This window comes from Penicillium psychrofluorescens, assembly GCF_964197705.1.
Source record: "Penicillium psychrofluorescens genome assembly, chromosome: 3".
Taxonomy (NCBI): Eukaryota; Fungi; Ascomycota; class Eurotiomycetes; order Eurotiales; family Aspergillaceae; genus Penicillium; species Penicillium psychrofluorescens.
This window is the reverse complement of record NC_133441.1, coordinates 815,355-836,657: the sequence shown is the minus strand read 5'-3', so window position 1 is coordinate 836,657 and position 21,303 is coordinate 815,355. Positions and strand designations below refer to the sequence as shown.

The window sequence follows — 21,303 nt, the reverse complement described above, 5'->3', positions numbered from 1 at the left end:
GACGTCTGGGCCTTGAGGATGGTGCCAGGTGAGTGTACCTGCTGGTTAGCGAAAACAAAACAACACACTAAATGGATGCAGTGCCTGGAAACTGCGGATCATGGGTTATAGATGCCCAGGACAATTCAATCTTCGGAGTGGTCGTAGCGGGTATGGAACCGAATATTTCGTATGGCTTGCCCGCTTCGCAAATTTTTGAAGAAATCAAGAGCCGCTTTCCAGACATGCGACTCCCGTCTTTGGGAGATCCCGAGACTCTCCTGGCTGCTGCTAGGCTCGGGGAAACGCAACTTCTGGAACCAATTCAAAACCGAGAGGGAAAGGCTGCTCTGCGAGTCGCCATGGAGAAACCGGATGCAGAAATTATACAATTGCTTCTGAACCACCGGGACAACTATGCTGGCGCTAGCTCTGGACTGGGGAACTCCGCTGATTCCCGCACACCCAGCTTCTCGGAGGAAACCCAGCTCTTGCGAGAAGATGTCGCACCGCTCAATGATGGCCAGAGGAAGGGGACTCCGCCTAAAGAAATGGATTCCCCTACATATCATTGTCTACTTTGTCCTCAGAATGCCTATCGTATCCATACCTTCAAAAACCGCGGAACGTTTAAGCGCCACGTTGAGGTTTCTCATCAGCCCCGATTTATATACTGGTGTCCACAGGGCTGCGGCATTTACGAGCGTAGACGCGATAAGCTCAAAATGCACATTGTGACCGTCCATCGCCTGCTCAATACCGACCTGATGGAAATCAACAATGCCTGCCAAGAACTGCCTTGCCCTACACAATGTCTTCTTTGCTCTCAGATTGTTCAAAGCTGGGATGAATTCTATAGTTGCCTCACCAACCACTGTGAGATCATTGACTCCCCAATCGACGGGAAGACCTTACAGCCCAACCCCGAGGCCGGCCAAAGATCCAGGCGTGAGCAAAACGCCAATAAATCTAGCGAAACGGTTCCTGAGAGCCGGTATAAGCGCAAGTGGATAGATAATTCTTCCTCCTTGACGCTTCCACCACTACCAGAGCTACAGCCAGAGCTGGAAAAGAAGTTGACCGGGGAAATCCCAACTTCAGTCCCGGAGAGGACTCCCCGCGCCGAAGAAACCCTCCCGGGTCTGCTGGAAGTGACAAACTCGATGCCTGATGAGAAGCTCAGAACGGAGATGCAGTGGTATCAAACGTAGATGTATCTTATCGCCTTGGCTCCTCATTGTGATCATCACCTTCAGGCCACCCGTCACTGATCATCTATACGGGGATGAACTTCCGTAATGTCTTATATGACCTGGGCTGAGGCCCTTCACATGACGGCTAGTTTCAATCTACTTTCTTTGATTGCCAAAAAAAGCCAGACTCAAATATCTGGTGACTGATGGTACTACTTTCTTGATCTGATTCCTCCTTGTACTTTTACTTAGATGATGTCGCGTACTACAAGTTGCCTGCAGTCATAGATTCAACGTCCGTGAAATTATCCTTTCCTGATCAAAAAGGCTAAAACTCGAATACGATTGCCTCACTCCTTTTTCTTCCGCAGAGCCGATCGCTACCAGAGGCGGCAGATTTACTGTTACCAATATTCTACAAAAAGGTATGCACGCGAAGTAGCAATAAAACCAAAAGCAAGTCCTTTGACTAACTAAGTAGATACCCGAAGAAGCGGAACCGTATCCCATCCGTGTAGACCGATCCCAATGCAAGATAATGAAGTATGTATGAAATGGCCCCCTAATAGATTCCCTTTGAATCCCCACGAGCCATAACCTAAACGTAAAAGACAGAAGAAGAAAAAAAAGAAATCGCGCGACCCATGCAATAGATGCTCATGACGAATGGGAAGATCCAAAAGGGGAAAAGAAGACAAGCAAACGGGTAAGGATATCACAGAAAACACAATCTCAATCATAAGAAAGCCCCGGTGGAAAGAGCCGAGAACATAGATAAGAAAAAAAAAAAAAAAAAAAAGGCAGAAAACCAGAGAGGGGTGGGTCGAGGAGTAAGAGCAGTTTCTTCTTTGCTCTTCCTTTTTGGCTTTCTTTTTAGATGAAGACCCGGTCGAGCTGGCGGAGGGCTCTCGTGTCCTCGCCGCCGAATCCAAGCTTCTCGTGGGGAATATCCCGAGGTCCTTCGGACCTGCTGCCGCCATTGGTATTTGGACTGGAGCCAGCACCACCGGGAGTGTGAGTCGCCGAAGACAACGGAGCCAGCGAGGCACCGTTCATCAAAGAGCCAATGCTTGGGACTGTGCCGGAACTTGATGATTCTGGGAGCTTGGGGGGCGTGCCGATGGGGTTCAGAGGCTGTAATGAAGCGGGAGAACCCTGCTTCAACAGGTGAGGGCTGCGCGCGGGACCATTGATGTGAGCAATAGCAGCACCCGGTGTTCGTGGCGATGCGCCCAAGTGAGATTGAGGATGATGTGCGTAGGTCGGGGGGCTCCTGTGTGGTGGCTGCTCGTGCATTGGGCGGGGTGATCGGCCGGGGAAGACGGTCATACCGGGCGGTGCACTGGCGGGAGCAAGTGTTGTTTCGGGATGTGATGGTCGGTCAAATGCAGGTAGGTTCGGCGGAGGTGGAGGTGGCAAGGCATGAGGGTGGACTTGTTGTTGTTGTGGTTGAGCGTAAGGAGATCCATTTGACACCGGCGGGAGATAGGCTCCGCCGTAGGGCACGGCGACAGTCGGTGGGGTGTTGAGAGGAGTGGGTGGCCAAGCGTACGATGGTGTGTAGGGCGGGGCCGGTGTGCCTCGTGTGAATCCGCCGATAGGATGCGGAGTGATGGCGTATGCTGCTCCGGGCATAGGACCCCGAGTGACGACGGGAAGATTTTGTTGGTCGTTGACCGTGGATTCCGGGTACAGGCCCTTCTGGGGTCGAACATGGCGCAGCGCGGGGTCGGTGGTGGGTTGTTGCAGGTTGGAGGCGGAAGGGTGAGAGCGAGAGTAGTAGCTGATGAGGTGAAGGTGCTGGCCGGTGGAAGTGGTGATGCTGAAGGACTGCTTCATTAACCCGTCGGGCTTATATCGATAGCCATCGGGCCCCTCATCGGTGCCATCTCCTCGCTCCTCATCGCTGCCCCGACTTTCGGGCGTCTTGCCGCCTCTGGACACGGAATTCTGAGAAACGCTGCCACCACCACGCTTGCCCTCCATTTCCCGATAGGTCAGAAAGCTGCCAGACACACGGCTGGCGCTCCAGGACTTTCCATCCGTCCACCGGCGCATGCCCGCTTCACGCTCATCCCAGACGAACACGGAGCCCGACCGAATAGACTGGCGCTCTTTTTCTGACAGTCGTCGTTGCACACGAGGCAGCAGACCGATGCGGCATGCCTCAAACAAGATAATAGCGTCCGCCGGCGTGCGGACGTGGCCGTAATACGTCTCCATCCACCCTCGTAAATCAACGGACGACCCCAGCGGGGGAGTAGATTTGATGGCCAGGTTTACGGGCTGAGAGGCTGAGGTTGTGATGACGACTGGCCTTTTGTTGTAGGCTGCAAGAGGTCAGAAAATCGCTGTTGTGTTGGTGGATAGCCAGTATTGTCGGGGATATTTGATTGGTGGGTTAAGTGTTTTTATGTGGGAGAGGCAGAGTGAAGGAGGGAAGAAGTGGAAGGGAGGCAGGAGGGGAGACAGGAGGTTAAACGGATAGATAGAGCGAGTTTGGGGTAAGGCCAAGTAGCCAAAGTATATAAGAGCGCCAGGAGTGGATCAAGCCAAGCATTTAGAGTGGCCGTAATTAAATTTCCTTTGAAAAAGAAGAAGAAAGAAGAGGGTGGGTGGGGCGGGCGATGAAAGGCACACAGAAGCCGTGGCGGCCAAAACAGGTAAGAAAAAGAAACTCACGCTATGGACCCCACAAGGTTGAGGATCGGGTTGCTTAGCCTTGTTTCGGCAAAGGAGGGAAGGAAGAGGAAGGAAGAGGAGGGAAGGAGAAACAGCAGGACAGAAAACTAGTTTTTTTTTTCTTCCTGTTTTCTCCACGGGACCCAAACCAGGCAGTGGTGGGTATTAATTAAAAACCAAAAGAAGGTTAAATAAGGGAACCACCGATAGATCGGGGACGGACGGAGGTTGCCAAACGCCGAATTGTGGAAAGAGGAATGAGAACAAAGTTGGGCTGAGTGGAGACAGGGCAACTAAGCTTGAAAGCTAACTGTTATTATTCGAAATCCGGAGCACAGGGTGGCCGCCGAACCATGGGACGGCGAGGGAGTGTGGCAAGAGAAGAAGAATGCCAATGTGTCTGCACAGGACAAGCAGAATAAATAGGATATGACATCAAAGTCAGTTCAGGGGATTGTTCGCATCGAGGCCTTGATCCGGGCAGAAAAGAGGGGGGGAAGACAGCCCCCCCTTCGCAAGGCGGCCCCATTCCTGGCCCATAAATAAATACAATACATACCGTACGGCGCACAGATCGCCGTGTAAAAAGTGGTTGGTGCGTCGACTGCGCTGAAGCTTAAGCTTAATCCGACACGAGGCGGCGCTGAACTTTATGCTCGCTTAGAGGATTTATTTGTTGACTCGGTGCTTGGCGCCCGGTCTAGCCGGTCACACGTTGGTTCTGATTATTACCAGTCCGGACCATGATTATTGATTATGAGCGCCCATTGCACGTCGATCCCAGAGATGTTCTGTGTTATTATCGCTGCACTGAGGCCCCAACACTGTACTTTGATCATCCAACAGGATGATAGAATACCCGACTATCCCCAGAGAGGAAATCAAATTAAACTCAAGTTAGAGCAGCGATCGTATGGGCGCGCCCGTACTCGTATTCTGGTTTTATCATTACTTTTTCTTTTTTCTTTTTGGTATCGACGAGCCTTGCGATTCGAACTGAGCTGATCAAAGCGTTGTGTTGTATTGCATACAAAGAAAGTCGAAGGTTCGCCCAGGTCAGCCGTGGAATATCCGAAATGGGAATATCCTGGATGCGAAGATTACGGACGGTGGCGAACACGATGTGACATCCTCATTTAGTTTAACACGTAACAATCATGATGGGACCTCCGCTATACAAAGGATTACGCGGGTGAGGTTTGGCTCTCTTCCTTTCACCCTCAGATCCCGCCGAAGATCATTTATAATAGCCCCCCAAATGGGGCTTCGTACGGACTACCCTATATAGATTACAGTTTCACCTTCTGTAGTAATACGACAGTTAACTATGCGCCTTGCTCAGGAGCCTTGGAGTTCTTCTCCGACGGCCAGCCTCGTTGAAAGAGGCATTGCAATGAATGTGAGCAGCCAATCTGGGGCTTCGGAGGATGGTATTTCCAAGAATGGGATTTCTGGGCTCGTATTGCGCATTGGCGCTAAACCTGATGGCTATTCCACTCTTGTTATGTACGGACGAAACCTAGAGCCGCACAGAGCAGGCGTATCGCCAACAAGACTATCTAGCGCATATGCACAAGGGGGCTGGGGGGGATTTTAGCATGGGGGATGTGTTTTTTCTAACCTTTTAACAGAGTCATGATAGGCTTTGCCTTCAGCTAGTCTCCGGCGAGGCTTGCAGCAGTAGTTTCACCTCGTGCAACCATTACGCTCTCCGACTTCCGCCTACCCGGGATATGGAGTGCGACATGATACATAAAAGCAGACGCTAGTGAACTGGAAACTGTACTCCGGACATTATGATAGGCCAGGGGATATGGATTACTAACCAACACGGACAAGGGCCAGGGCTTAGTTCCTAGTTTGGTTAGCGCAACAAGGAGATAATAATAAGCACCATGACTCGGTTGTCTGCTGTTCCCTGTTTTTGGTCTGCACTAAACGTTGGTCGTCGGGTTTGTATCTGTACTCTCTATTACTACATTTAGGGTAGTGTGTCTTACCGGAGCTTTATTTTTATTTTGTGATTATCCTGCTTTTGCGGGCCTTTTTGGCGAGGCTGATTTCGTTTCCACATAGCCACGGCCTCAGATCAGATATTTTTCCATCCGGCTGGTGGGTCTCCCTGGAAATCAAACTCCACCCGCTCGCTAACCATATCGCCAACTCTGCTCTACCCTTGCGGGCCAAGCCGCCACACTTATGTTATTTTCTTTCACTGCCGACCGTGGGTGGGTTTTGGGCAGGATTTTGCATTAGATTTTGAGTTGACTCCGTCTCCACGTTTTTAAAATCCATTATTAATTCCTTTTACATCGTCATAGACGTTTCGTATGTAACAAGTGATCTCCATCGCGTATTAGGCCGCCTAGCATAGCCCTGCTTCCTCCCAGCGTCGCATAAAGTCTCAAAATTAACTTCATCGCCCTGGTCGTATTTTTATTAGGCGTACCAATCACTCGCGCACTGCCGGCGATCCTCGGGCTGGGGGGAGGGGGCCATGACGTGAGCCTGCATGATGGCGGGCCCTAAACTGGCACTGCTCTACTCCGATCAACTCTACTTGAGATATGGTTGCGACGCGTTCTGTATCGTCATGCATTCATTGCAACCTTGGAAATAAATAAGATTGTGAAACGACGCACGAGCTTATCTCCACTAGCATAATTAAGCTGTTAAATGATTGTCAGCCAAATCATTGTTAAACGCTTACTATGATGAATCAGGAATGTGCTCCTTTTTTTTTTTTTTGCCCCCCCTCCCCTGTACACTTGGGATGGCTGTGCAGGTATAGTCCATCCTCTAGTGCGTACACACAAAACCTAGGCTACTAAATAAATAACCCTAGGAAAGCCAAGGCGCCGTCGCACCCAGGAAGGCTGCCTAACCCTAGTTATCCGATCGCACCAGTCAAAGCGGCCACCGAGACCGCACCAGTTGGGACCAAGGGGGAATACGGAGGAGCGATTCAATTAACGCCAGCCCAGTGGATTCCGTTGTCTCACCGTAGGCACATAGTTGTCCATGTGGCATGCAATCATCCGCAAATACGAAAACGATAGTTTAAAAAAAAAAAATAATAATAATAATAATAAACAAAAAAAAGTTAAATTAGTGTCAGCTGGATGGATCCCATAATAAATACATGGCTGACTCGTACACAAACCAGACGGACACTGCCCGACTAATGGCTTATGCTTAACCCCGGTAAGGTTGGGCCCCCTTGGCACGACATTGAAATACCTTGGCATATTAGTGCTCACTTTTCAAGCCACGGTGGGTGCACAAGCCCACTCACTTATCTAGAGTCGCGTGAAAGCGTCCGGCAGCGTTAAGCGAGCTCCGCTATTCGCCTATTCAGTGAACATTGACCCCCGTGCGAGTGGGCCCTAGGCTTTTTTTTTTTTTTTTTTTAAAGAGCATTAATGTATTTCTTTCGGCCGGAGTTGCCGGTCGCTCTGATTTGCCCGCTAGGGAGAGGTCTCCAGTTGGGTGAAATGCTTGGCCTTCTGTTTTACCTATTTCGGTAGGAATGCTGACAGAGCGAGCATTGATAACATAGCTAACGCCGCAACAATGGGAGAGTTGGACAGTACATCGGACAATAATAGAGAGAATCAATCAATTATTCAGTCGAGCAGAGCATTGGTGTCTTTGTGCATATCAGGTAACACGCACGTCCAGTTGTACCTATTTTTTAAGTTTACATAACTTCAATAGTAGCAGCCCCGAACGAATTATCATCTCAATGGTAGACTTAGCAGCCAAAAACTCATTACATATTTCCAGTTTCAACGCCGCTACTTACTGATTCACGCACAATCTAGCCTCACAAGGCGTTCTAGCTACATAAGGCTTCGACCAGGAGTCCAATCCTTCGGCCCCCTTTTCATTCCAAAATGCCTCCTCAACAGTGTCGATCCACGTACATAGTTGGTCTTTGAATACAATTTAACTAACTAGCCGTTGACCCTGAGGTCATCCTGCAGTAGTTTGTGTTTCTATTTATTTCCCATGGCCTGTGCATCCCTTCTGGGGTAAACTGAAGCAAAACTGGCCCAAAAAGCGCCCCCCGTAGGCTCCTTCCGCCCTGGCTCCTCCTGGGCCGCCGAACAATCCTGGACCCTGAATCCTTTTCCTGAAAGTGTAACCTTCACGCAGAACAATGCCGAAACACCAGGTTCAGGCCAAGGACTCATCCCATGTCTCTCCCCCTTCAAGATGCTCCTGATCCTATTCCTGCTTGTGAACGAGGAACGAGAAACGAGGAACTAGCTGGCCCCAATCTAACTTAGCGCAAGTAGTTTCCTTGTAGGAGATTTCGAGACTCTATTATTACACACCTTTGGTTGGGATCAGCGTGGGGCCGATGCTTGGGTGTTGGTTAACACGGCTTGAGTCGCGCTCTCGTCTGTGATGGGACGATCTGCTTTCTACACGACTATCACAATCGCTTTCCATTCGTCATGATAGGCAAGACGATGTTACTCTGGACAGGAACTCCATCGGGCTGCTATTTCGGGGCGCGTAATGAACTGTAAAAAGGTATCAAGTGAAGGCGAAAGATACGGTTGGCGGCGATACCTTTCTCTCTGCATGTTTCAGGCTAGGGGTGCTTCTATTCTAGGAAACTAGTACAGAAGGCTGCAGTGCTGACCCATAATTCCTATAGACAGCCTTGGACATACGCCATAAAACAATCGTATATGATACTACACATCGCTATCGTACACCCGAACCAACGTCAGCAGTCTGCCCGCCCGAAATATCTCGGAAACGAGACCACATCCCGCACGCTCGAGACACCAGCCAAGTAGCCCAAGAACCGGTCGAAGCCTAGGCCAAAGCCGCCGTGCGGAGCGGATCCCCAGCGCCGGAGATCCGCGTACCACTGGAGGTGGCTGAGATCCTCCGTCGGTGTGAGGTGAGGGTACAATGGTTCCAGAGATACACTGTCACTGGTACTGTCACCCGACTCGGGGAGCGCGCGAGGCTTGATCAGGCCGTGGTCGCGCATGTTTTGGATGAGATCTGGTAGACGGTGCTCGCGCAGAGAACCACCTGCCACTTCACTGACTTCTGGTAGAAGTAGATCGAAGCAGGCGACCGTCTCTAGGGAGTTGCCAGCCTCGCTAGCGACCGTGGTCGGAGCCATGTAGAACGGCTTGATTGCTTTAGGATAGTCTGTGACGAAGACCGGTCGACCCTTGAATAGATGCTCGACAATGTACTTCTCATGTTCGAGTTGTAGGCCCTCCGCCCATGTCGGCGGGTGCTCGAATTGAGCACCACCCTCTGTCACCGCTTGCTGAAGCATCGCAATTGCTTCCGTGTAGGTGATGCGATCCCATGTAGGCCCGTCCATCAACTCGGTCCATCGCTGCCAGAGAGATGAACTCTCGGTCGTGCCTTCATTCCCAGACTCGCCCGTTCGCTTCGCCGACAAAATCTCCTGTCCGACGGTAGTATTGTACAACCGACGTGTCAAGTCGCGGAGCATATGTTCCACCACCTCCATTAGAGACTCCATATCATCCATGAAATTGACTTCGGCCTCAAGCATGTAGAACTCGCTGAGATGGCGCGGTGTATCGCTCTTCTCGGCCCGGAAAACGGGTGTCAGAGTCCATACATTGCCCAACTCAGCCGCAAAGGCTTCAAGATGTAGCTGCGACGACACGGTCAGGTATTTAGGTGTTCGGAAGAAATGGTCTGTCTCGGAGGCTGCCGGACCCCGCGGCACCAATGTGAATGTCTCTCCGGCTCCTTCGCAGTCGGAAGAGGTGATTATCGGCGGCTGCACCTGGGTGAAAGCGCCATGTGGGTGGGAATGGAAAACGTTCCCCAGTTGGAATAAGCACTCGGATCGGAACCGCGACATGAGTGAATTGAACGGCGTGCGGATTCGAAGATGGGGTATCTGGCGCAGGAAATCGGGACTGTGGTATTTCTTCTGGATTGGAAATGTCTGGCAATGGACAACCAGTCAGTCAGTTGCTGTACTATTCGGGATGGTGACGAGAGTTGCAAACCTCTGGATCAGTCGCGCCAACAACATTCACAGCCGTTGCATGAAGCTCATGGCTCTGCTCCTTGCCTGGTGGACAAGCCTTCCACAACCCGGACACCTCAACAGCAGCTCCCGTGGTCAGACTATAAAGAAGAACGCGATCGAGTTAGCTCTTTGCTTTGGTGAGTCCGTTTCGCGCCGGGGAAAAGCGGGAAAGCATACTCAGCTGCTTGAGCAGGCTTCAGAATCGCCTGCAAGGGCTCCACCGTCGAGCCATCCGAGATTTCCGCAAAAGCAAAGCGCTTCTGTTTCCGAACAGATCGAACTAAGCCATTGACTTTAATCTCTTGGTCTTCAAAGCGGTTGGGACCGTCCGCTTTGCTGGCTTGGAGGATCTGCGCGCATCGGAGAACACTGGGACGGGTGCCGAGGGATGCCGAGTCATGGCCCAGTCTGGCGACGGACGTGGCGAAGGTGCGCCATGTCCGCATTGCTTGAGTGAGGCCGTTGGAGCTGCGGTGTGGAATTGTTTCTTATTTTGGCCAGAGGTTGCGGGCTGGATGCGCGGGCGGTGAACACCATCATGGACATGGTCTATTTACAACACTGTGCTAGATAGATTGCAGGCATTATTGAATTGAAATAATTACGAACGCTTGTCTTGGGTGTTTTGTTGTTTACTTGGTTTCGAGGAATTTGCTTTTGTATTGACGCAGAGGTATGGTGGCTACTCCGGAGGGAGCCTGACAGCCCCCGGCTACAGATATTTATTTCAAGAACAGAAAAGGGAGTGTTTAGATAAAGCCAAATTGGATTGCGTATATTTCGAGAGGAGAGAGACTCATACTAGGGGGAATAAAGTGATTGTCATAAAGCGTAAAAGGAAAGTCTCCAGGCACAAAGGAGCGACGTAACAACGGTGCCAGAAGTGAAAGCGAAAGCAAAACTAGCAACACACCACCACGCGTTCTTACTGCGAACCACGTCGCGCATACGCCTTGCGTTCCTCTTCAATGATTTCAATCGCATCTAGAAGATCCCCGTCCGCTGCGGCGGCGTACACGGCCATCCGAGACCGCCCGCCATCCTGGTCGGTGCCATAGCCCAAGTCGACCAGGGTGGTGATGCAACTCTCGATAGGATCGTGAGTTTCTCCACTGACTTCGGTGCCACTGGCGACAGGAGGATTGGGAACTGGAGCCGGGGTTGTTTCTTCTTCGGGGAAACTGCCGGGGATTCTCTCGATGGAGGTTGGTCTGATACGCTCCCGTCTGTCGAGACGAGCCCATGTGTCCATCTCGGAAGCAGGACGGGCGTTGGGACGCAGAGACTGGCGTTCGGTGGCGCGGCGCCTCAATGGAGCAATAGGGGGGCCGAGGTATGAACGGGCAGAGATCGTGGTGTTAGCACGGCGAAGTCCATGGCCATTGCCAATACTCGTGTCATGGTGACTTTGAGATCCTCCAAGGGCTTCGGGAGCTTCATGGGACGGGACTTTGCGGATAGTAGGTTGCACCGCCCGCTTTCCCTTATCATCGGACTGTGACTCGTCCTTTTCAGCCTCCTTATCCTGGTGTTGGTTCGCTAGAAGACGAGCTTCCAACTGAGACACGGGTGGGAACCGAGCCATCTCCATTTCCGGACTCAGACTTGATAGATTGTCTGGTCGAGTCGAAGCCGGATGTTGCGAGTTCCCCTGTGGAATAAGAGATGGGAAGCGCGCGGCGAAGGCAGGATCGACGGTTGACGAATCAAGCAGGGCAGCTGTCTGGTCGCTCTTCGATGTAGAAGAGCTAGGCTCTTGGAAGGTAACGGACTTCCGACGCACAGGTAGGCCGGTGCGTGCTCGTCGAGCGGACGGCACCTCTGAGGAGATGCTCGATCTGGAAGGCCGACGCTCGGCCGATTCAGTGTTCCTACCCTTGTTCACGCTCTCGCGACGAGAGACATTCGGTGACTGAGGAGTGGGGATGCCTGCTGGACTGGGCGGAGTACTGAAATTCTCAACAGGCGAATGATCACTGAACTCGAGGTTGATGGCATGTCCATCGATATGGGTTCCCTGGAGTGACTGCATAGCAGCCATAGCCGGATGGATCGAAGGGAAATGCAAATAGCCAAACCCGCAATGCTTGCCAGATGTAGCATCTACTGGAAGATCCACATCAACAACAAACCCCTTGGAAGCAAAGACATCCTGAATCATTCGTTCAGTGACGTTGAAGCCGACATTTCCAATAAACAGCGACTTGCTTGTATGAGGGGCGGTTTGGGTGTGTGCGTTCCTCAAGTTAGGGTTGCTGGGAGGCGCTGGGTTGGGGTTTTGCGGAGCTTGTCTGCCAGGTTTAAACCATTGATGCGGAGGAGGCGGCCACTGGAATGGCCACTGCGGGGGATGTGGTGGTGGAGGCGTAGGGTAAAAGAAAGGTCGATGACTAGGAGGCGGCCAGATCGGAGGAGCATAGGCTCCCGGTGGTCTGTAAGGCAAAGGTTGGGAGGCAGGGCCGGAAGGCGCGCTCGTTGGGTTCGATCCATCTTTGCTTGAGGACTCTGATGCTTGTTGTTCGTTCCCGGTGGAGCCTGTTGGTCGCTGCTCGCCATTCTGGCCGCTCGACGAGGATTCACCGTTTGTGGGCTGCGGCGCCGGTGCAGTGTACAGACCATCTGCAGATGAATCCGGCCGGTACATGCCAGCTCGCCGAACCTCATGCTCAAATGCTGCAAACAAGGACCGGCTAACTTCATTGAATTCCGAAGCGACCTGCCGCAAAGTATCCACCGCGTTCTCAGCGATGGGGCGCCCCGCGTTCAGGGCTTCTCCTGCGAAATGCCGTCCATCATCAGGTAGGTGATGGAGATGAGTACCTAGGTTTCTCATGTGGTTCTCCAGAGATGCGAGGAGTTGCTGCAGAGACGTTCTCACATTCTCAGGCAGGGTGCTCTGGGCACTGTGAAACTGGCGTTGCATCTCGGGCAGCCTGGTCCGTAATTCAGATTGGACCATGCCGGCTCCATTGACCAGATGGTGCAAAATACGTGCCGCAAGAAGTTCAATAGGGTGAGGAGTTTGCTCTGAATCCTGAGCGGCCTCGGGTTCTACCACGGGAGGAGATGCTGAGCGAGGCGGCTGAGTTTCAGCGGACTCCGCCGAATGGAGAATACTCGTAAGCTCAGCTTCAAACGCAGCGAGAAGGGGCGGCTGGGCATCTTCGGCGGTAGAAGTACTGCCTGGGTCGTTATTATCGGTCGTGTATTCAGGCAGAGGCTTGTCTTTGCAACCCTGCGTGTCTTTCTTGGACTCAAACTTCTTCCACAGCTCAGTGACTGAGTTCGATCGGCGAATATCAAAGATGTGCATGGGAACCGAACCATCTTGGGAGGATAAAGCTTGTAGGGACTCGGTTTGGATGGAAGAAGCAATAGGCTCGTCCAGACGCTGAGACAGTTCGAGGGCAGAGCCAACCTAGATAGATCGTCGTTAGATACTGATGCTGCTGCTGATGATGACCGACCCCGCTTGAACGAAAGAAAGGGGCATCCACTCACCGTGATGGTATCGCCGTCATCAAGGTCGACGTAAGTCAACCTGGCCTGCGGATTACTGCGCGAGAGAGCATTATAGTCGCCCGCCGAGATCTGCACGACTCTGGGTGAAGAACGAGGTCCGTCATCGGGGTGGTGGTGGCGATCATCATCCGTCTGATCCACGGAGGAAAGGGCTGGAGAAGAAGGTTCCACGGATGGACCCTGGCCGGGCTGAAACACCAGGTCCCTGATCTGGAAAGGCTTCAACATGCTCGTGGACGTGGGTGGGCCGGGTGGGTGTGAATGGTTACACGATCGGAAGGAAGGCGTGCGGAGGCATATAACAGACCACGGATGGATGTGCACACCGGCGTAGCAAGGAGAAACTGCTGCCTGCTCCGATCTTTTGGCGGGAAACAAGGAACAATGATCAAGGACTGCTCGCGTCCACCCCGTGCTTGCTTGCGAATCGTCAAATAGGCAACAGCTTATCCGGGATAAGATAAGCCCAGTCACATGACACCGTGTTTCTTTTTCATCGCTCGGTCATACATCGAGGGATCAAGAGACGAATGACTACTCTCCATGGCTCCCACATAACGAAACAGATCACTTTCCATCCATGTCGACTCCCCTAATTTCTCATCTCCCTTGATCCTTCAATGGCGTCCACCAAGCCACCGTCTCGCGTCCAGACGCCGGCTCGCAACGTCAACCATGTCGTGCTGGGCAACCTGGTCCTCAAGCCCTGGAACCAGGCCATCTACCCGGCCGATCTGGTGACCAAGGACACTGACCGGCTGTACGTATGCCGGTGGTGCTTCCGCTACACCTGCGACGCGGGCGCATTCGCGCAGCACATGCGCGTCTGCGAGCACCGCACAACACCGCCGGGCGAGAAGGTCTACGACCACGGTGGCTATGCGGTGTGGAAGGTGGACGGACAGGACCATAAGCTCTTCGGACAGAACCTGTCTCTCTTCGCCAAGCTCTTCCTCGACAACAAGACCGTGTTCTTCGACGTCGCTACCTTTCTCTTCTACATTCTCACCTTCACCGATCCCGACCCCGATAAGTCGGATACCTACCACGTGCTCGGCTTCTTTTCGAAAGAGAAGCTGTCCTGGGATGCGAACAACCTCGCCTGCATTCTCATCTTCCCGCCGTACCAGCGCAAACAGCTCGGGAAGCTGCTGATGGGCGTCAGCTACAAGCTCAGCGGATGGGATACGGACAGTGGTGGACACATTGGTGGACCGGAGAAGCCGCTTAGTGACCTGGGCCAGAAGAGCTATGATCGTTTCTGGGCGGAGCGCGTTGCGCGGTATTTGCTTCAGGAGAAGAAGGATGGCAAAAATAAAAGCAAAAGCAACCCTGGCGAATCGGACCAGAAGAAGCCCGCCACCCCCAAATCCGCCCGCAAGAGACCACTTCGCGAGACCATGACTGTTGAGGAGATTGGACAGGCCACTGGGATGTTGAATGAAGATGTCATCACCGCTCTCAAGACCATGGACGTTGTCAAGACGGGCGCGTCGCCAAAGAAACGCAAGATGGGCCGTCTGGTCGCGGACGACAACGCCGTGAATATCCGCAAATCGGATGTGTGGGCGTGGGCACAGACTCACAATCTCGCTTTGGATGATCCTGTCAGAGCGGATGGGTTTCTGGGCGAATGGGCGCCGAAGATTGAATCGGAAGAAGAAGAGCGCATTTCGTCCGAGCCCGGCTGAGTGGTCAACCAACCTGTGTACGATAGAGATGATACCTGATATAGCTACTTTTATGATGATCATGACAATGAACCTTTCCGAGACTACTTGAACTGAATGCAGAAGACAAGTGGACAATATAAGTACTTTCTTTTTTTTTTGAGCGTAAACATCGATCTCTAATGGTTTACATGAGAAGTGCATTACTCCTCCATACCACCCGGTCCACCCGCCTTGCTCATCTGCCGGGCCTTGAGCAGCTCGTCACACAGAAGGAGGTTGGAGGCAATGCCCGTGCTGGACGCAATGCAGTTCCGCAGCACACGGTACGAGTCAAAGATACCAGCCTGCACCGGGTCCATGGGTTCGCCCGTCGTCAGATCCAGACCGACTAGATTGCCCTGGCGGGTCTCATCCTGCATCTCCGTCACCGAGTCCTGAATGTCGTGGCCCGAATTGGCAGCGAGCGTCTTGGGAATGATCAGCATGGCTTCGGCGAACGCATCCACACCCCGCTGCGCCTTGCCCCGAAGGGTCTTGCGGAATTCCTGAGAGGTCAGGTGCTCCGAGACGGCGACTTGGAACGAACCCGCGCCAGGAACGACGCAGCCGTCCACGATCGTGTTGTAGACGGAGCGCAGACCATCGCGGACGGCATCCTTGACCTGGGCAATGGTGTGCCCGTTGGGGCCCTTGATGAGGATGGTCACAGACTTGGGATCCTTGACCTCCTCGACAAAGGTGTACTTCTCCTCGCCCAGCTGGTGTTCGTAGACCAGACCGGCCCACCCGAGAGCATCGGGCGTCATATCTTCCACGCTGTTCTGGGCAACACCACCGCAAATCAGCTGCAGACGCTCCATGTTGCGCCGCTTGGCTCTCCGAAGAGCCATGATGCCGTTCTTGACGAGAATATCCAAGCTGAGCGGATCAATACCCTTCTGGTTGATGACGACGAACCCCTTCTTCGGGTCGTTGCCACAAACCGCTTTCTTGAGCTCCACAATCTTCTGCAGTTTGGCATCGACGAACTTGCGCTCGCTCTCCACGAGTTTGTCACGCTGCTCTGCATTCGAATAGTAGAAACCAGAGTTAATCTCCGACTTCTCGTACTCCAGGCTGACGTTCAGAGTCAAGATGAAGGCATTCTCCACCCGCTTCGGCATGTCGGGGTGTCTGGCGCCGTGGTCCAAAGCCAGACCGCGAATCAGCTGTGTGTCCGACGATGACCGGTGCTGCATCGTCATGATCTCAACCATGTGCAGATCCGGCTTTTCAGGGGCCCGGTGGATGGCGAGTACGGCGTCCACAATGTCGGGAGTGAGTTTCTCGGCCAGGGCGTTGTTCAGTTTCGTGGAGAGGGAGGTGCGGGCAACCGACAGCAGCAGCTCTCGGTCAATTGTGCGCTCGAGCTTGAATTGATCGAGGAACTAGGTCGTAATGTCAGAAAGAAGAACAGGCGCAACGTTTCAAAGCAAATACCTTGATAGTCTCGGTCTTTGCAATCTCGTAGCCATCGGTAATCACTCGAGGGTGCAGCCCCTCCGAAATGAAGCGGTTTGCCTGCTTCAGAAGCTCTCCCACCAACAGCACGACCGACGTTGTCCCATCACCGGTGATATCGTCTTGTGCGGTCGCAGCGCGGGCAATCATGACCTTTCCATATTATCAGTAACGAGTGAGACGGAGGTTCTCGGTAATGGCGCCTTACAGCCGTGGGGTTTTGAATTTGCTGCCAACTCATTAGCCACTGGTTCTCTTGCAGGGTTGGACGAGGCACTTACCATTTCCCGCAACAACACGTTTCCATCCTTGGTCAACTTGATCTGTAATAGCTTAGTACACCGTTGCGAGCAGATCGATCAGGGGCAAGCTGCATACTCCGCCGGCACCGTCCACCAACCTGCATCTAGTCAGCACATTGCCTAGAAATGGCCCAAAAAGACTCACATCTTCAAAGTCCCCGAAGGACCCAAGTTTGACTTGAGAACATCCTGCAGACCCTCTCCGGCGCTGATGTTCACCTTCAAGGCCTCACCCCTCCGCTGCATGAAATGTTAGTGTGCGGCAAGCCCACCGGTAGGGAGTGGCAGCATACCCTCGACTCGGCTTTCGGGTTGAGCAACTGGGTTGCAGACATGGCCGCAAGGTGAACGATAGAATTAAGAAATGGAAATGCTCGAAAGAAAAGACAACACAGCGAGTCTCGCACACAGAGGGGTGTGGGAGCTGGCACTGGGGCGGTGAGACGGGCGGGTGGCAGAAAGCGCACGAAAAAAAAAACTTCACTACGGCTTGGTTCTCTTCCCCCAACCCCCAATCCTCACCTCCCGCTCTTCCCTTCCTGCACGGCCTGACTTTCGCCATGGCCGACTTTCTGCTCTTCGAGGGCCCAATGGGTTACTCGCTTTTCAAGGTCGCACACAAGGGAGACTCCGTGGGAAACAGCCTGAAGGAGGTCCAGGAGGGTGTCAATGACCTCGCCAAGTTCGGCAAGATGGTCGAACTCTCCAGCTTCCTGCCCTTTGAGTAGGTTTCACTCAATTCTTTTTTTTTTGTCTTCTCGACTGACCAGACTAGAAACAACAAGCAAGCACTGGGCGAAATCAACGACATCTCCGAAGGTGTCGCATCCGAGACCTTGGTGTCTTTCCTGGAACTGAACCTCCCCAAGCCGAACAAGAAGAAGAAGGTAGTCCTGGGTCTTGCAGATAAGGCCTTGGCCGGCAGTATTAAATCCGCCTTTGACTTCGTGGATTGTGAGACCGGCGACACTAGTGAAGTCGTTCAGGATCTGCTCCGTGGGATCCGTCTCCATGCCGACAAGCTGCTGAAGCAGCTCCGTGAGGGTGATATGGGCACTGCCCAACTGGGTCTTGGTCACGCTTACTCTCGTGCCAAGGTCAAGTTCTCTGTGCAGCGTGACGACAACCACATCATCCAGGCTATTGCCATTCTGGACCAACTCGACAAGGCCATCAACACTTTCTCTATGCGTGTGCGCGAGTGGTACTCGTGGCACTTCCCCGAGCTGGTCAAGATTGTCTCCGACAATCAGCGTTATGCTCAAGTGGCCCTTTTCGTCAAGGACAAGAAGTCTCTGACGGAGGAGAGCCTGCATGATCTGGCTGCCCTTGTCGAGGATGATGAGGGCGTTGCCCAGAACATCGTTGATGCCGCCAAGCACAGCATGGGTCAGGAGATCTCCGAAGCTGACATGGAGAATGTCACTTCCTTCGCCTCGCGAGTCGTCAAGCTCGCCAAGTACCGCAAGTCGCTTTACGACTACCTGGTGGCCAAGATGAGCGTCGTCGCTCCCAACCTGGCTGCCCTGATAGGCGAAGTCGTCGGTGCTCGGCTGATCTCTCATGCCGGCAGCTTGACCAACCTGTCCAAGTACCCGGCCTCGACGGTTCAGATCCTTGGCGCCGAGAAGGCGCTCTTCCGCGCCTTGAAGACCAAGGGCAACACTCCCAAGTATGGTCTGCTGTACCACTCGTCCTTCATTGGCCGCGCTGGTCCCAAGAACAAGGGCAGAATCTCACGTTTCCTCGCCAACAAGTGCTCCATTGCCTCCCGTATTGACAACTTCTCCGAGGCGCCATCAACCAAGTTTGGTGAGGCCTTGAAGAAGCAGGTTGAGGAGCGTTTGGAGTTTTACGTTTCGGGCGCTGCCCCCACTAAGAATGAAACCGCTATGGTATGTCACATTGAATCGATTGCCGAAGCCACCGCTAATTTGAATGCCAGAAATCCGCCATGGACGCCGTGCTCGCTGACATTAACGTTGAGGTGGACGGCAGCGACGCGGAGATGGAGGACGTGGCTGAGCCAAAGAAGGAGAAGAAGGACAAGAAGGAAAAGAAGGAGGAGAAGAGCGAAAAGAAGAAGAAGCGCAAGTCCGACGTTGGGGAGTCCGAGAAGAAGAAGCGCAAGCACGACACCGACGCCGAGCCCTCGAAGAAGAAGAAGAAGGCATAAATGCTTGGTACCGGGAGTCTTCGTACGGCGTTGGGTTTCTTGGCTTGGGTGTAAATTATTGATTTCAGGCCATTTCGTCTTGCTATTTGATCGTTGCTATCATTCATACTTCTTCTCATCTGGTGTTGGTCCCCATTATTGTACCCGTAAAGAACTAGGGCTGGCGGGTTTGCCTATGCCCGCCCACACACCGCCGATCATCTCTTTCCCCTCCTCCGACCTCTTGATTGATCGCCGCTCGAGCCTCCGACATAGTTATGGAAGCATGAACTGACGGTTGATGGCCTGAACATTTCCCGACGCTGGGCTGATCCGTCGTGACGCCCACATTCTTTGATCGCCGTCTGTCAAGCCCCGCGACGATGCACAAGGCGGTTCTTTCGCCCAAGCGCAAACGCGAGCCCTCCGAGTCAGACTACTATAGCAGCCCCGCCGCCTCACCAACATCGACGGTGTCCGCCACCAGTTACCAGGAAACCCGGCTCCGCGAGGAGGAGGATCTGGGCCGAAACAGTCCGCGCGCCGTGGTGGCCGGGCGATTTGGAGAATTAGCTATCCACGGCGAACGCCTCCCGGACCCCCACACACGCCCGGTTACGCCTCCAGCTTCGGGATCATGCCTGCCGGACGGCCAACACAACCCGAACCCCAAGCCTGACATTTTACCAACTGTCGCCGCTCAGACGGAACCGGATGACGGGTCAGTGGCCATTTCACCACCAAGAAAACAGGCCGTGCCGTTCTCTCGCAAGCAGCAGAGTCCCGTTTCCTCACCCTCCAAAGCCCGCAAACAACGACTATCACCACCTCTTGCAGATCATATATCAGAGGACCCGCTGGTCTGGCATGACTCGGAGATTACCGGCCACAGCCCGTCTGATCCCAGCGATGACGGCTATGGGATCAATGGCATTGGCTTCAAGCCTACTGCGGCGATCGCCTGGGCAAGGTCGCAGAAGCGACAGCAGCAGGTCGCTCAGTGGAAGAGTCGTGAAGCACGGGAGGCCCGTGAGAAGCGACGGCAGAGACGACAGGAAGACGCCGAGCGGGATAGCATGCGCAGCATACATGAACGCGCGATCCAGAAGAGGGTCAAATTCGATGTTTAAGCCGGCTTCAAATGTCGCAGACGAGATCTAGTCTTCTCGGCGTTTTTCATTTCATTTCATTTTACTGGACAGGTGTTTTGGCGCAGGATATGAAATTTGGAGGACCTTGAATATTCGGGGGAACAGCTATGATACATGAGATGATTTGATCTCCTCCTAGTACAGGATTCGGAATATACAGTTTCAGGATATAAAGAAACAAAGAACTCCGGGACTCCCAATCAGAAATGAGGAATCGTTACCAGAATTTGTAGTTGGACATGTTCGTCCAGCTCTTCTGCCTTTTTTCTTCCTCCGCACGCGCAGTAACTGCCGCCGCTGCTTTCTCCTTGTCCTTCTGCTGCTTGATTTTCAAGTCCTGCATCATTTCAAACGCTTGTTTCATGCCGGCCAGCTCGTCGCGTTGGCGCTTGCGACAGAACTCGTACGCTGCCAGGGAGGTGATGGCGAACACGCCGACGGCCCAGTTTCCGGCCGACCATAGTGAGGGGAGTCCTAGATTCCACCCGTTAATCTTGTTTTCATCTCCATTTGTATGCCCATAGCATTCATTGCTTACCTCCGAAGATAGCTCGCACCCCACCAATGCCAAACCCGGCTCCGATCCCCGTCATTAAAGAGTCCCGCGCACATGGGGTTTTGTGGATATTAGAGAGCTCGTTCAGGGAGATGTTCCCGACCAGTTCGGAGTAGTTTGCATCTTTGGCGCTCTTGCCCGGGGGCTTGTACTTTGCGTTTGCGAGCACGTTCACGGGTTCTTCGGGGTTGCCGAATGCGTCCCACAGCTTGCCGACTTGCGATTGGGAGCGATCGTGTGCTGATTTTTGGGGATCGATCGAGGGATTAGACTGGCGGTTGCCAGGGTCTTGTGAATCCTCGGCCATGCTGTGAATTGTGTGGTGGATTGGGCAATAATCAGTCACCGTCATAAATTCGAGATCAACACGGTCGGAGAAAATAAATCCGCGCTGGACATAAACGGCAAGTTATTCCGGAGAGACTTAGTCATTGTCGCGTGAGACGCGGTCGCGTTGGAAAGAGAAAGAAGGGCGACAGACAGACTCCACCGGCATAACTATTGTCTCACCAGCTCTTTCACTTGCGCCTGCTGTTCA

At 53.1% G+C, this 21,303-nt stretch overlaps 8 protein-coding genes across 8 annotated transcripts; 3 read left to right on the top strand and 5 right to left on the bottom strand.

Annotated features, from left to right (window-relative positions):
• Positions 1–2,045: 2,045 nt before the first annotated feature.
• Positions 2,046–3,395, bottom strand: PFLUO_LOCUS4442 (Gluconate transport-inducing protein; the record flags this gene model as incomplete). The annotated part of the gene is made up of 1 exon (XM_073781793.1): positions 2,046–3,395. The coding sequence occupies one exon, from the start codon at positions 3,393–3,395 to the stop codon at positions 2,046–2,048; it is 1,350 nt and encodes a 449-aa protein (XP_073638512.1).
• A 5,200-nt stretch (positions 3,396–8,595) lies between these two features.
• PFLUO_LOCUS4441 (asparaginyl-tRNA synthetase) lies at positions 8,596–10,352 on the bottom strand (the record flags this gene model as incomplete). The annotated part of the gene is made up of 3 exons (XM_073781792.1): positions 8,596–9,819; positions 9,884–10,004; positions 10,084–10,352. The coding sequence occupies 3 exons, from the start codon at positions 10,350–10,352 to the stop codon at positions 8,596–8,598; spliced, it is 1,614 nt and encodes a 537-aa protein (XP_073638511.1).
• A 479-nt stretch (positions 10,353–10,831) lies between these two features.
• On the bottom strand, positions 10,832–13,656 carry PFLUO_LOCUS4440 (uncharacterized protein; the record flags this gene model as incomplete). Its single annotated transcript, XM_073781791.1, has 2 exons — positions 10,832–13,324; positions 13,408–13,656. The coding sequence occupies 2 exons, from the start codon at positions 13,654–13,656 to the stop codon at positions 10,832–10,834; spliced, it is 2,742 nt and encodes a 913-aa protein (XP_073638510.1).
• Positions 13,657–14,048: 392 nt separating this feature from the next.
• Positions 14,049–15,119, top strand: PFLUO_LOCUS4439 (SAS complex subunit; the record flags this gene model as incomplete). Its single annotated transcript, XM_073781790.1, has 1 exon — positions 14,049–15,119. The coding sequence occupies one exon, from the start codon at positions 14,049–14,051 to the stop codon at positions 15,117–15,119; it is 1,071 nt and encodes a 356-aa protein (XP_073638509.1).
• Positions 15,120–15,301: 182 nt separating this feature from the next.
• PFLUO_LOCUS4438 (T-complex protein 1 subunit zeta) lies at positions 15,302–17,238 on the bottom strand (the record flags this gene model as incomplete). Its single annotated transcript, XM_073781788.1, has 7 exons — positions 15,302–16,528; positions 16,581–16,754; positions 16,810–16,830; positions 16,883–16,924; positions 16,980–17,001; positions 17,049–17,143; positions 17,197–17,238. 7 exons carry the CDS (start codon positions 17,236–17,238, stop codon positions 15,302–15,304), a joined length of 1,623 nt encoding a protein of 540 aa, XP_073638508.1.
• A 225-nt stretch (positions 17,239–17,463) lies between these two features.
• PFLUO_LOCUS4437 (Nucleolar protein 56) lies at positions 17,464–19,079 on the top strand (the record flags this gene model as incomplete). The annotated part of the gene is made up of 3 exons (XM_073781787.1): positions 17,464–17,627; positions 17,679–18,798; positions 18,849–19,079. The coding sequence occupies 3 exons, from the start codon at positions 17,464–17,466 to the stop codon at positions 19,077–19,079; spliced, it is 1,515 nt and encodes a 504-aa protein (XP_073638507.1).
• A 362-nt stretch (positions 19,080–19,441) lies between these two features.
• On the top strand, positions 19,442–20,188 carry PFLUO_LOCUS4436 (uncharacterized protein; the record flags this gene model as incomplete). Its single annotated transcript, XM_073781786.1, has 1 exon — positions 19,442–20,188. One exon carries the CDS (start codon positions 19,442–19,444, stop codon positions 20,186–20,188), a length of 747 nt encoding a protein of 248 aa, XP_073638506.1.
• A 238-nt stretch (positions 20,189–20,426) lies between these two features.
• On the bottom strand, positions 20,427–21,072 carry PFLUO_LOCUS4435 (uncharacterized protein; the record flags this gene model as incomplete). Its single annotated transcript, XM_073781785.1, has 2 exons — positions 20,427–20,683; positions 20,748–21,072. The coding sequence occupies 2 exons, from the start codon at positions 21,070–21,072 to the stop codon at positions 20,427–20,429; spliced, it is 582 nt and encodes a 193-aa protein (XP_073638505.1).
• Positions 21,073–21,303: the final 231 nt, after the last annotated feature.